Source organism: Pan paniscus, chromosome 19, assembly GCF_029289425.2.
Source record: "Pan paniscus chromosome 19, NHGRI_mPanPan1-v2.0_pri, whole genome shotgun sequence".
In the NCBI taxonomy this organism is placed as follows: Eukaryota; Metazoa; Chordata; class Mammalia; order Primates; family Hominidae; genus Pan; species Pan paniscus.
The window spans coordinates 80,063,386-80,075,343 of record NC_073268.2 but is presented as its reverse complement, the minus strand read 5'-3'; the positions used below and the strand labels follow the sequence as shown (position 1 = coordinate 80,075,343).

At 48.4% G+C, this 11,958-nt stretch overlaps 1 protein-coding gene across 2 annotated transcripts; it reads left to right on the top strand.

Moving 5' to 3' along the window:
- The first annotated feature begins 6,460 nt into the window (after positions 1–6,460).
- LOC117976712 (chorionic somatomammotropin hormone 1) lies at positions 6,461–8,115 on the top strand. 2 transcript variants are annotated; one of them, XM_034943374.3, is made up of 5 exons: positions 6,461–6,532; positions 6,798–6,958; positions 7,183–7,302; positions 7,396–7,560; positions 7,813–8,115. In XM_034943374.3, the coding sequence occupies exons 1-5, from the start codon at positions 6,523–6,525 to the stop codon at positions 8,008–8,010; spliced, it is 654 nt and encodes a 217-aa protein (XP_034799265.3). In that variant the 5' UTR covers positions 6,461–6,522; the 3' UTR covers positions 8,011–8,115. The 2 variants fall into 2 exon arrangements, with proteins under 2 accessions (XP_034799265.3, XP_063454697.1); XM_063598627.1 differs by having other exon boundaries at positions 6,798–6,977; positions 7,256–7,302; positions 7,813–8,113.
- Positions 8,116–11,958: the final 3,843 nt, after the last annotated feature.

Genomic DNA, 11,958 nt, shown 5'->3' with positions numbered 1-11,958 from the left:
GCAATAGAGCGAGACTGCATCTGAAAAAAAAAAAAGTGATAAAATGCAACCATTTGACATAACACGAGCTTTCAGCAATGACACAGAAGGGAAGGGTAATGCATTTGGACATCATAAAACCACTTTTATTTTTACCATAGCAACATTCCAGTGAACATTTCTTGACTGATTTGGGAGAAAAGATCTGGTTTTATGATTCCTCACGCCTTCTCCGAGGGTTAATATACTCTTTCCCAAGGACAGGGAAGGAGGCTGAACCATAAAATGATATGAACATTTTCACAAGAGGATTCCTCTTGAAGCTTCAAGGAAATTGTTTACAGTCAGAAGAAAATATGCACTTCTTGATGAAAACGGAGAGTAAACATTGCAACTCTAACCTAGACACCTATATGGGTTAAAAAAAAGAAAACTGGCAAATGCGAACTCACAGTTGATCACTCTATGAAAAGGAATTCAGAGATGTTTGGAGCTCTTAACCTAAGAGGCCAATTTCATGGAAGAACTCTACCTTCTACTTCAGAGACAGAACACTGGGCTAGATACGATGCTTGTCTGGCCCGATGTGGAATTTCTTACCATCTGTATACTCCCCCAAGACCCACAACAGATGGTTACTGAGTTGCAGCTTGCCACTGATCCTTAATGATGTCAACAAGCTCAGCTCTGGGAGCTGGCACTCCAGAAGCCCAGGTCAGGGGAGCAAGGGAGAGTGGAGATGGGAACAGAGCTCTGATTCCTAGCCCCATATTTGATACTTACTCCCTTCAAAGTCCTGTCCATGGACTACAAATTTAGCTCCCAGTTAGTAATCAAAAACCCATGAAATATGAGTTGTATTTCTAAGATATGCCTGACTTTAGTATGATGTTTAAGAGAAAAGGGCAGTGAGAACCATGAAGAAACGGCAAGATCTTTTCTTTTTTTTTTGGATCTAAGAGTGGACTGATGAAGCACCTGGCAAGGAGCAAGAGGCCTTCTTACAAATCAAACATTGAGACTGAGATTCCTAATGACTAGAGTGAGCTCTAAAGAGAAAGGTGGCTGGGCGCGGTGGCTCACACCTGTAATCCCGGCATTTTGGGAGGCCAAGGTGGGCAGATCACTTGAGGTCAGGAGTTTGAGACCAGCCTGGCCAACATGGTGAAACCCCATCTCTACGAAAAATACAAAAATTAGACAGGCATGGTGCTATGCACCTGTAATCCCAGCTACTGGGGAGGCTGAGGCAAGTGAATCGCCTGAATCCAGGAGGCTGAAGTTGCAGTGAGCCGAGATCGCATCATCGCACTCCAGCCTAGGCGACAAGAGCGAGACTCCATCTCAAAAAAAAAAAGAGAGAGAGAGAGAAAGGTGAGCTTGTGGACATATTGGACACACAAGACATGGGGTATGGGGACCAGAAACACTGTTTTACAGGACAGACGTACACAAATAGGATTGCAGCCTGCCATTGTGTTTCTTCCTTTCTCCTCTATCCCTTCTCCCATCCCTGGGAAACCACAGTAGCACAACTCTCATTCAATCAAATAGCTGTCAATTATATGAGTTGCACTTTTCTCTTCCTGAACAGCAAACTGGCTTTCCTCCTCTTTGTCCTCCTCTGTCTGCCTGTAGAGCAATTTCTTCCTGTCTACTTTGCAGGGCCGATAGCTCAAATACAGTGCTATGGTGATGACACCCACTCCAAGGGCAACGGTAATAATGACAAAGAGGGTAGAGCTGATTCCTTCATCCAGTCTTGCCCAAGCGCAGAAGATAGAGTTAGGAAAGTCTGAGAGTACAAAGATCCCCCACCCCAGCCCACCAGGCCCACTTCTGAGTCTCTTTCTTCCCAACCTAATTGAATCTTTCTTATTTTCATGCTTGGATAAGAATCCCAAACCCCTGAGGGGTTTCCATCCTGGGCCTGGCAGCAGGGCAGCAAAGGTTACCTTGAACAATGACAGCAATGTCTTTGCTGACAGAGCCCAGCTGGTTAGTGGCTGTGTAGCAGTAGGTTCCAGTGTGGTTCTAGGTTGCCTTCTGTGGCACTTCAAGGTCAAAGACCACCCCATTCCAGGTACACACCAAGGCTGGAGCTGGGTTTCCCTTTGGGACGCAGGCAAGCGTGTGCTCCATCCCTTCCAGCCAGGTCTGTTGGGCAGAGCAACTGGATTCCTCTAACCATGGCTTGTCTGCAAAAACAGTTTCCCAAGGAGCTGAGTTCAGTGCACCACACTTCCTCCCTACCTTCATCCCCTGCTCCCTCTCCTCCCCTCAGCCAAATGCTGTCCCCTCCACCCAACAGCTTTCCTTCCCAAGGGAGCACTAGCAACTCCCTGCTTTGTGCCAACTCTTCTTTCCCACTTTCCGTATGGGCAGGGAGTCCCAGATGAAACCTAGGGTGTTCTTATGGATTTGGACTAAATGATAACCCTGCTCTGTCCATGGTGGCCCTGGGGCCCCTGCTTCCCATGTTTGTTTCTCGGTGGGTAAGGAGCTAAGTAACGGTGAACTCAGAGATGAGGATTTTTCTACTTTTCTTTTTGGGTTTTTTGTTGTTTTGTTTGTTTCTTTGTTTGTTTGTTTGCTTGTTTTTGAGACAAAGTCAGTCTCACTTCTTCGCTCTGGCTGGAGTGCAGTAGTGTGATCTCGACTCATGACAACCTCTGCCTCCCGGGTTCAAGCAATTCTCGTGCCTCAGCCGCTCCAGTAACTAGGATTATCGGCAAATGCCACCACCCCCGCTAATTTTTCTATTTTTAGTAGAGATCAGTTTCACCATGTTGGCCACGCTGGTCTCAAACTTCTGACTTCAGGTGATCCACATGTCTCAGCCTCCCAAAGTGTTGGGATTACATGCATGAGCCACCACGCCGGCCTATCCTGAGCCTTTTGAAGCTGACGCCAGAGGTACAAAGCCCAGCCTCTCCCCACTGGCCATGTAGAGGCTCTTGTTGGGTAGTCTCTCAGCCTGCAGCAGCCAGGGATCCGGCCTCAAGTGATGCCCCAAGAGTGGGCGACTTCCCAGTACTGTCAGGGGAATCCCAAGTCTAATTCGAAGTTGATTTCTTACTAGCAACGAATGATAGACATGGTCTCCATTGCTCAAGGCTCTGTGAAGATCTAGACTAGAGAAAACGATCACCGACTTCTACCCACACCTGAGGGCCTCAGTTCTTCCCTCTGGTCCATGGTTGCCATGGTAACCTCTTATAAAGGTATTTCCCCAGGGGTTCCTAGAGTCCTCTGAGTCACCATAATTCTGGGGTCAACAGAAATGGAGAGGTGAGAGGAGACACTCCCCTGCCCTGGCAGGTCCCACATGTTCCTGGCAGTAACCTGCATGGGGAGCCTCGCCACCCGTGTGCCCACCTGCGGAGTTATGTAGTGGTCCCCAACTAGGGCCCCTGCCACCCTCTTTCCTAAGGGAGGCTGCAGACTTCTTCCATGGCCGAAAATCCACATCTAAGTCCCCAGCACTGGCTAAAAGGCCCTGTCATGGGGGCTCCCTGTCCCAGCTGACATTGGAGGAAGGATGGTGGGGGAGGCAGGGACCCTCTTCTACTTGGAGCTCAGGGACCCTCTTCCATTCCCACCTGGCTCCTCCTCTTTGCTGGTGCTGGAAGGAGCAGGGGACAGTGGTGACTCCACCCTCCCTTGACCCCATATTTCTCGGAGCTGGTATCATCGATAACACCCCTCTTGGATCCTCCTACAGGCCTGCCTGGAGAACAGCTCACAGCACAGTGCCCTCCCAGCAAATGATGAGTCTGGGGTGCTGGTCCAGTAATGCTTCAGGAATGACGGCAGAAAAAGGAGCTCTGTTTCCTGCTCTGAATGTGGGGAGATGGCAGGGCCCCAGCATTCACATCCTAGGCCACAGGGGTGTGGGTGTTCAATGTTGGTTGCCAACACCACTGCCAACCACTTCTGGAAGCGTTTGCCTGTTTGTTTGCTTGTGTTTCTACAGTGTCAAGTGCTAGATGCTCTTAAACTCAGGGTGGGGGAAGATTTCACCACTACAGAGGGTGTTCTTTCCTGCTGCCATCTCTGGGGGCATCTGATGCTTGTGACCTCCAGATGATATTGAAATAGCCCCAACCCTGGGCACCAGGAGACAGGAGGCTCAGTCCTGGCCTTCTCTGCCTTCACCTTATCCTGCTGTGAGGTTTCCACAAGGCACCCCATGCCACTGGGCCATTCTCACCTGGGAATTGAGAAAGAACAATCTGCCCCTTATGGAAAGACAAAATGAGGCAAAGGGCCCCTTGTGTTGGGGGCAGGATCCCTGCACTCAGAGGGATATAGAAGCTGAAATAACTGGGATGGGAGCGGTGGCTCATGCCAGTAATCTCAGTCCTTTGGGAGGCCAGGGAGGGTGGATCACCTAAAGTCAAGAGTTCGAGACCAGCCTGGCCAACATAGTGAAACCCCGTCTCTATTAAAAAAGTACAAAACTTAGCCCGGCATAGTGGCGGGCACCTGTAATCCCAGCTACTAGGGAGGCTGAGGCGGGAGAATCACTGGAACCCAGGAGGTGGAGGTTGCTGTGAGGCAACATCATGCCACTGCACTCCATCCTCGGAGACAGAATGAGACTCCATCAAAAACAAGAAAGAAAGAAAGAAAGAAAGAAAGAAAGAAAGAAAGAAAGAAAGAAAGAAAGAAAGAAAGAAAGAAAGAAAGAAAGGAAGGAAGGAAGGAAGGAAGGAAGGAAGGAAGGAAGGAAGGAAGGAAGGAAGGAAAGAAAGAAAAGAAACTAAAATAACTAAATAACTGAGTAGCACCACACCACCTGCTCTGGAGAAAGGACTTTTGTTGTTGTTGTTGTTGTTGTCGTTGTTGTGGTTGTTGAAATGGAGTCTCACTCTGGCGCCCAGGCTGGAGTGCCGTGGCCTGATATTGGCTCACGGCAACCTCTGCGTCCTGGGTTCAAGCGATTCTACCTCCTCACCCTCCGGAGTAACTGGGATTGCAGGCTTCTGCCACCACACACAGCTACTTTTGTATTTTTAAGAGATGGAGTTTTGCCATGTTGGCTAGTCTGGCCTTGAACTCCTGATCTCAAGTGATCCACCCACCTCAGTCTTCCAAAGTGCTGGGATTACAGGCATGAGCCACCGTGCCCAGCCTGGAGAAAGGACTTTAAATGACGCAATGTGGGAAGAGCAAGGTTGTGGAGATCTGCTGCCCTGGCTGAGGTAGCTCATGCAGTCAGTCTCTCTGAGCCTCAGTCTCCTGATCTGTGAAATGGGATGATAGTCATACCTCCTACACAAGACAAGTGGCAGGTCAGACGTGAGAATGCACAGGCAGGCCTTTGACAACTGGATAAGCTCTACACAGGTCTGGAAAGGAGGAAGAGACAAAAGAGGACGGGCTTCCATGGCTGGATAGGGGCTCTTTCGGCGTGTTGTGTTCTGAGTTCCAAAGCTGGGGAAGAGACTCAAATCTTTTTTTTTCTTTTTTTTAAATTATTATTATTATTTTACTTTAAGTTTTAGGGTACATGTGCACAATGTGCAGGTTAGTTACATGTGTATACCCATGCCATGCTGGTGTGCTGCACCCATTAACTTGTCATTTAGCATTAGGTATATCTCCTAAAGCTATCCCTCCCCCCTCCCCCAACCCCACAACAGTCCCCAGAGTGTGATGTTCCCCTGAGACTCAAATCTTCAAGAGCTCTTCCAACCTTGAGATTCTCTGATGGTTTCAGGGCTATGGGAGGAAGCGCTTGTGGTCCGTGTCTGTTCCCGGGATTTCGGTTTCTTGGTTTGTATCTCTGCTAGAGGTCCAAGGAGCTGAGGCAATATCTTGAGTCTGGGTTCTTCGTCCCCAGTGACCTGGGGGAGCCCCACCGCCTCCACCCCAAGGTTCAGGGAAAGGGGAGAGCAATGTGTGGGGTTGGTTCTCTCTAGTGGTCAGTGTTAGCACTGCATCCAGCTGACTCAGGTGGGCCCAGGAGTCATCAGCAAAAGTAGAATTCAGGACTCAATGGTGCTCAGAACCCCCACAATCTATTGGCTGTGCTTGGCCCCTTTTCCCAACACACACATTCTGTCTGGTGGGTGGAAGTTAAACACGCGGGGAGGAGGAAAGGAATAGGATAGAGAGTGGAATGGGGTCGGTAGGGGTCTCAAGGACTGGCTATCCTGACAGCCTTCCCCGCGTTCAGGTTGACCAACATGGCATGCAGCCAGAGGGCACCCACCTGACCCTTAAAGAGAGGACAAGTTGGGTGGTATCTCTGGCTGACACTCTATGCACAATCCTTACAACACTGGTGATGGTGAGAAGGGAAAGACGACAAGCCAGGGGGCATGATCCCAGCGTGTGTGGGAGGAGCTTCCAAATTATCCATTAGCACAAGCCCGTCAGTGGCCCCATGCATAAATGTACACAGAAACAGGTGGGGGCAACAGTGGGAGAGAAGGGGCCAGGGTATAAAAAGGGCCCACAAGAGACCAGCTCAAGGATCCCAAGGCCCAACTCCCCGAACCACTCAGGGTCCTGTGGACAGCTCACCTAGCTGCAATGGCTCCAGGTAAGTGCCCCTAAAATCCCTTTGGGCACAACGTGTCCTGAGGGGAGAGGCGGCGCCCTGTAGATGGGACGGGGGCACTAACCCTCAGGTTTGGGGCTTATGAATGTGAATATCGCCATCTAAGGCCAGATATTTGGCCAATCTCTGAATGTTCCTGGTCTCTGGAGGGATGGAGAGAGAGAAAAAAACAAACAGCTCCTGGAGCAGGGAGAGCGCTGGCCTCTTCCTCTCTGGCTCCCTCCATTGCCCTCCGGTTTCTCCCCAGGCTCCCGGACATCCCTGCTCCTGGCTTTTGCCCTGCTCTGCCTGCCCTGGCTTCAAGAGGCTGGTGCCGTCCAAACCGTTCCGTTATCCAGGCTTTTTGACCACGCTATGCTCCAAGCCCATCGCGCGCACCAGCTGGCCATTGACACCTACCAGGAGTTTGTAAGTTCTTGGGGAATGGGTGGGGGTCAGGGGTGGCAAGAAGGGGTGACTTTCCCCCACTGGGGAAGTAATGGGAGGAGACTTAGGAGCTCAGGGTTGTTTTCTGAAGCGAAAATGCAGGCAGATGAGCATAGGCTGAGCCAGATTCCCAGAAAAGTAACAATGGGAGCTGGTCTCCAGCATAGAAAGCAGCGGTCCTTCTTGGTGGGGGGTCCTTCTCCTAGGAAGAAGCCTATATCCCAAAGGACCAGAAGTATTCATTCCTGCATGACTCCCAGACCTCCTTCTGCTTCTCAGACTCTATTCCGACACCCTCCAACATGGAGGAAACGCAGCAGAAATCCGTGAGTGGATGCCGTCTCCCCTAGGCGGGGATGGGGGAGACCTGTGGTCAGAGCTCCCGGGCAGCACAGCCACTGCCGGTCCTTCCCCTGCAGAATCTAGAGCTGCTCCGCATCTCCCTGATGCTCATCGAGTCGTGGCTGGAGCCCGTGCGGTTCCTCAGGAGTATGTTCGCCAACAACCTGGTGTATGACACCTCGGACAGCGATGACTATCACCTCCTAAAGGACCTAGAGGAAGGCATCCAAACACTGATGGGGGTGAGGGTGGCGCCAGGGGTCACCAATCCTGCAACCCCCTGGCTTCGAGGGCTGGGGGAGAGAAATACTGCTGCCCTCTTTTTAGCAGTAAGGCGCTGACCCAAGAGAACTCACCTTATTCTTTATTTCGCCTGGCGAATCCTCCAGGCCTTTCTCTACACCCTGAAGGGGAGGGAGGAAAATGGATAAATGAGAGAGGGAGGGAACAGTGCCCAAGCGCTTGGCCTCTCCTTCTCTTCCTTCACTTTGCAGAGGCTGGAAGACGGCAGCCGCCGGACTGGGCAGATCCTCAAGCAGACCTACAGCAAGTTTGACACAAACTCGCACAACCATGACGCACTGCTCAAGAACTACGGGCTGCTCCACTGCTTCAGGAAGGACATGGACAAGGTCGAGACATTCCTGCGCATGGTGCAGTGCCGCTCTGTGGAGGGCAGCTGTGGCTTCTAGAGGCCCGCGTGGCATCCTGTGACCCCTCCCCAGTGCCTCTCCTGGCCCCGGAAGGTGCCACTCCAGTGCCCACCAGCCTTGTCCTAATAAAATTAAGTTGTATCATTTCGTCTGACTAGGTGTCATTCTATAATATTATGGGGTGGAAGGTGGTGGTATGGAGCAAGGGGTAGGTGGAAAGAAGACCTGGAGGGCCTTCAAGGTCTATTGGGAACTAGGCCGCTGAAATATAAGAGGCTTGGCTGTTCCTGGGCCAGAAAAAGGCTGACACATCACTGCTGTCTATTACTCACTAAGGCCATTCCACCAGCTCAGTGGTCCCAGCTTGCTGGTCACAGCTCATTGGTCATCTCAGAGATGACTTGAAGGCATTTCTTCCTCCCCAACCATCACCAGCAACACCAAACCTAGCCACCTAGGAGCGGGAAGAAATGAAAACAAGATGGGCTATTAAGTGCAGAGGCAAAAACTCCCCAACAGGTGAGGAAACAATGGCATAGAATTACTTGTGTTCAGAAGAATTTTAAGATGAATATTCCTTAAGCCCAACTACTCTAGGGAAATGAGAACAATGCAAAAATGAGTTTGAGACATACAGAACCAGAGCATTTGGAATCTGAATTAGGGCAAGGGAAGTGGAAGAGAGATTTTATTTGGGATTGTAAATGCAGTGCCAACAGGTGCCAGGTAGATAACAACGTAAGCAATGAGGGCTGGATGGGAGGGGATAAATCCCAGATGACACTCGATTCCCTTCGGGGGATGCAACACAAAGGGGTGGGAACCAGCACAATCTGCAGAACTCAAGCCCCTGCTGAGGTGGGACCCACCCAGCCTGTCACCATCAGGACTGCAGGGACACGGCTTCCAGACCTTCTGACCCTTTGAGACAGCCAGGACATCCAGACTTTTACATGAAATCTAACATTTAAACACTGGCAACACATATTGAAAATCTTTTAAGGGCAAAAATGAACCCAAACACACATGGTCTCCAAGCTGTCTGTGAGCAATTTTGTTCTAATAGAGGTTGATTGGGGTAACTTGGTGTAAGGGAAAGAGTCAGAAAGATTTGGGCTGTATGTAATTTAGTGCCCCCGAATAAATTACTTGACCAAGCTGAGATAATAATATATTGCTTTACAAGGATTATGTGAGGACTAAATGCAATGGTATTTTTGATATATTATAGTACTCAAGAAATTCTAGCTATTTCTGCACTGAATTTTTGGATGTTTTGTGTTTTCTGATTGAGTGTCTAAATACCTGTAGTGAAATTATATTGTTTCCCTAATGACAATTAGGAAATAATAAACATCTCAGATGTTTATTATTTCCAAATAAGCACTAAAGAGCGGTGGTTAGTTAAGAGTTTGCTCTCCCAAGCACCTTGGCTAAGTGACTGGTGACCTATAAATCGATGCTAAGATGCTCACAGGAACTCTAGTATCCAAAAATGATTTCATAAAGTCAGGAATTGTTTTGCAATGCAAATAATCAACCCTCCAATTAATCTTCTTTAGAAGTTCGATTCTTAAATGCTATAATGAATTTTCTTGATAATGAGACCCACTTGTATTCATTTTTGGCTATTTTACCATTAATAACTCAGTCCTTGGGAAGTGGTTGAAAGTTGAACTAATCAGAATTCTGGAGCTGCTGCATTTCTCAGCTCAGAAGCCATTCCTGCATCTTGCATTGTTCTTCTACTATCGGGCTTTAAAATTATGGCATTTTGGAGTTAGAAGGGCCTCATAAGTCAGTCTAGTTTCTTCCACTTTGGGAATCTTATCCTACAACATCCATTACAGTCAGTATTCCATTTACGAGTGTGTAGCACTAGAACCAAGGGAATCCCTTTCACAAGGCTCCTCATTCTATTAAACGACTCTCATTGCAAAAAACTATTTCTTGCACGAAGCTGGAATCAATATTCCTGCAATGTCCTTCATTTGGCCTTAAAATTATTTAGAAATCTCAGTCTTTAGAAGTCGATGGAATGAGCACAATTATAATTATCTCTCGGCTTGCGTGTTTTAAAAGGAAATGTGAGCCATCTTAATAAGTATTTGTTGAATGCACGTGACAGTGGAATGACAATGTCCAGCGCCTACTTGGGTGGCTAAGAGGGTTCTAAAGTGGAGTGGTCATAACATGTAACTGAACTGCAGGGGGAGCCACACTCCAGAGACTGTCCACCCAGCTCCCCTCGGGTATAGGAAACTCCACTCAACCACTGCTGGTTGAGAATTAGAAAGATACTACCAACTTTGCACATTTTAAAATATAAAAAGACCTTAAAGACCATCTACTTTAAACTCTTTGATTTACCCACTGTTAGTCTACCTTTCAGCTCATCACCTTGGTGTGGATAGCAATTTCCGCTGCAAATTTGAGATGCCTAGGGTGTTTTCTAAACGATGCATTCGTGAGCCCTCACTCCCTGAGATTCTGATATAATTAGCCTGGAATGTGGTCCAGGTAAGAGTAGTTTGAAAACTTTCCCAGGTGATTCTAACATGTAAACAAGGTTGAGAACCACTGTGTTAGGGACCGCAAAGATGAGACCCATGTGTTCACAGCTGTTGTATTGGTGGAACAGGGAAAAAGGAGAAAAAGGAGACGAGAGGCCTGGGCCAGTTGTGGTGCCACCTGCTCCTAATTCCAACCAGTCATCTAAAAAGTGTTTATCATGAGCCAGTCACAAAAAGACAAATACTCTCCGATTCCAGTCAGATGAGGTACTCAGAGCAGTCAAATTCATAGAGACAAAAAGTAGGATGGTGGCTGCCAGTGGCTGTGGGGAGGGATGGAATAGGGAGCTATTTAATGAGCACAGGGTTTCAGCTGTGCAAGATGAAAAGGGTTCTGGAGATGGTTGGTGGTGATGGTTGCATGACGATCTCAATGTACTTGACATGACTGAACTGCACAGGCAAAATGGTTAAGATGGAAACGTTTATATCTTCTCACAACTAAAAATTGTTAATAGTTTCTTTTTGTTTTTGTTTTTGTTTTTGTTTTTGAGACAGAGGCTGGAGTGCAGTGGTGGGATCTTGGCTCACTGCAACCTCCGCCTCCTCCCGGGTTCAAGTGATTCTCATGCCTCAGCCTCCTGAGTAGCTGGGATTATAAGTGTGCACCACCACACAGGGCAGATTTTTGTATTTTTGGTAAAGACAGGGTTTCGCCATGTTGGCCAGGCTGGTCTCAAACTCCTGACCTCAGGTGATCCACCCACCTTGGCCTCCCAAAGTGATAGGATCATAGGCAGGAGCCACCAGGCCTGGCCCTTAATGGTATTTTCTAACGAAAACTCTTCCTGAAGATAAGATTAGTGAGACTCGCACAGGGAAGAGTTCAGCAGGCAGAGCTCCAGTCATGCTTGACCCCTGGCATAATGTTTTACTGACTCTGTCATTTTTTTTGAATTTACCCTAACCTAAAGTGACCAATTCTGAATTTCTTCCATGAGCATTGTCGAAATACACATGGTGGGTTTTGTCCCTTTATACACAGTTGAGAGCAGAACTGACCCCTTCCCTTTTCTTCTGAATTACAGGGTCTGGGCTTCTAGGCCAAGACAAGCTGACACTTTGCCTGGCTGCTTCTTTAATTCAGAAGGCCCTGAAGTGCTGTGGCACACAATGAGCACTGCTGGGATTAGGGTCACCAACTCGTCCTGGTTTGCAGAAGACTTTCTCAATGTCAACACTGAAAGTCCCACGTTCCTTCCAGGGATCCCTCAGCTGAATGAACACTCAGCTAACAGGACTGGTCACCCTATTAGTAGTCCTAAATCTTAGGGTACCAAACTGTGGGGAAAGTAGGGGAAGGAGCAAGAAAAAGACTAGAAAAACCGGGAAGCTGTGCTCGGTGTATATGACCTTTGATGGCCCTCATGGTTATCATGGATTTCTGATTCTTGCTTTGAGTTTACTGTGATTA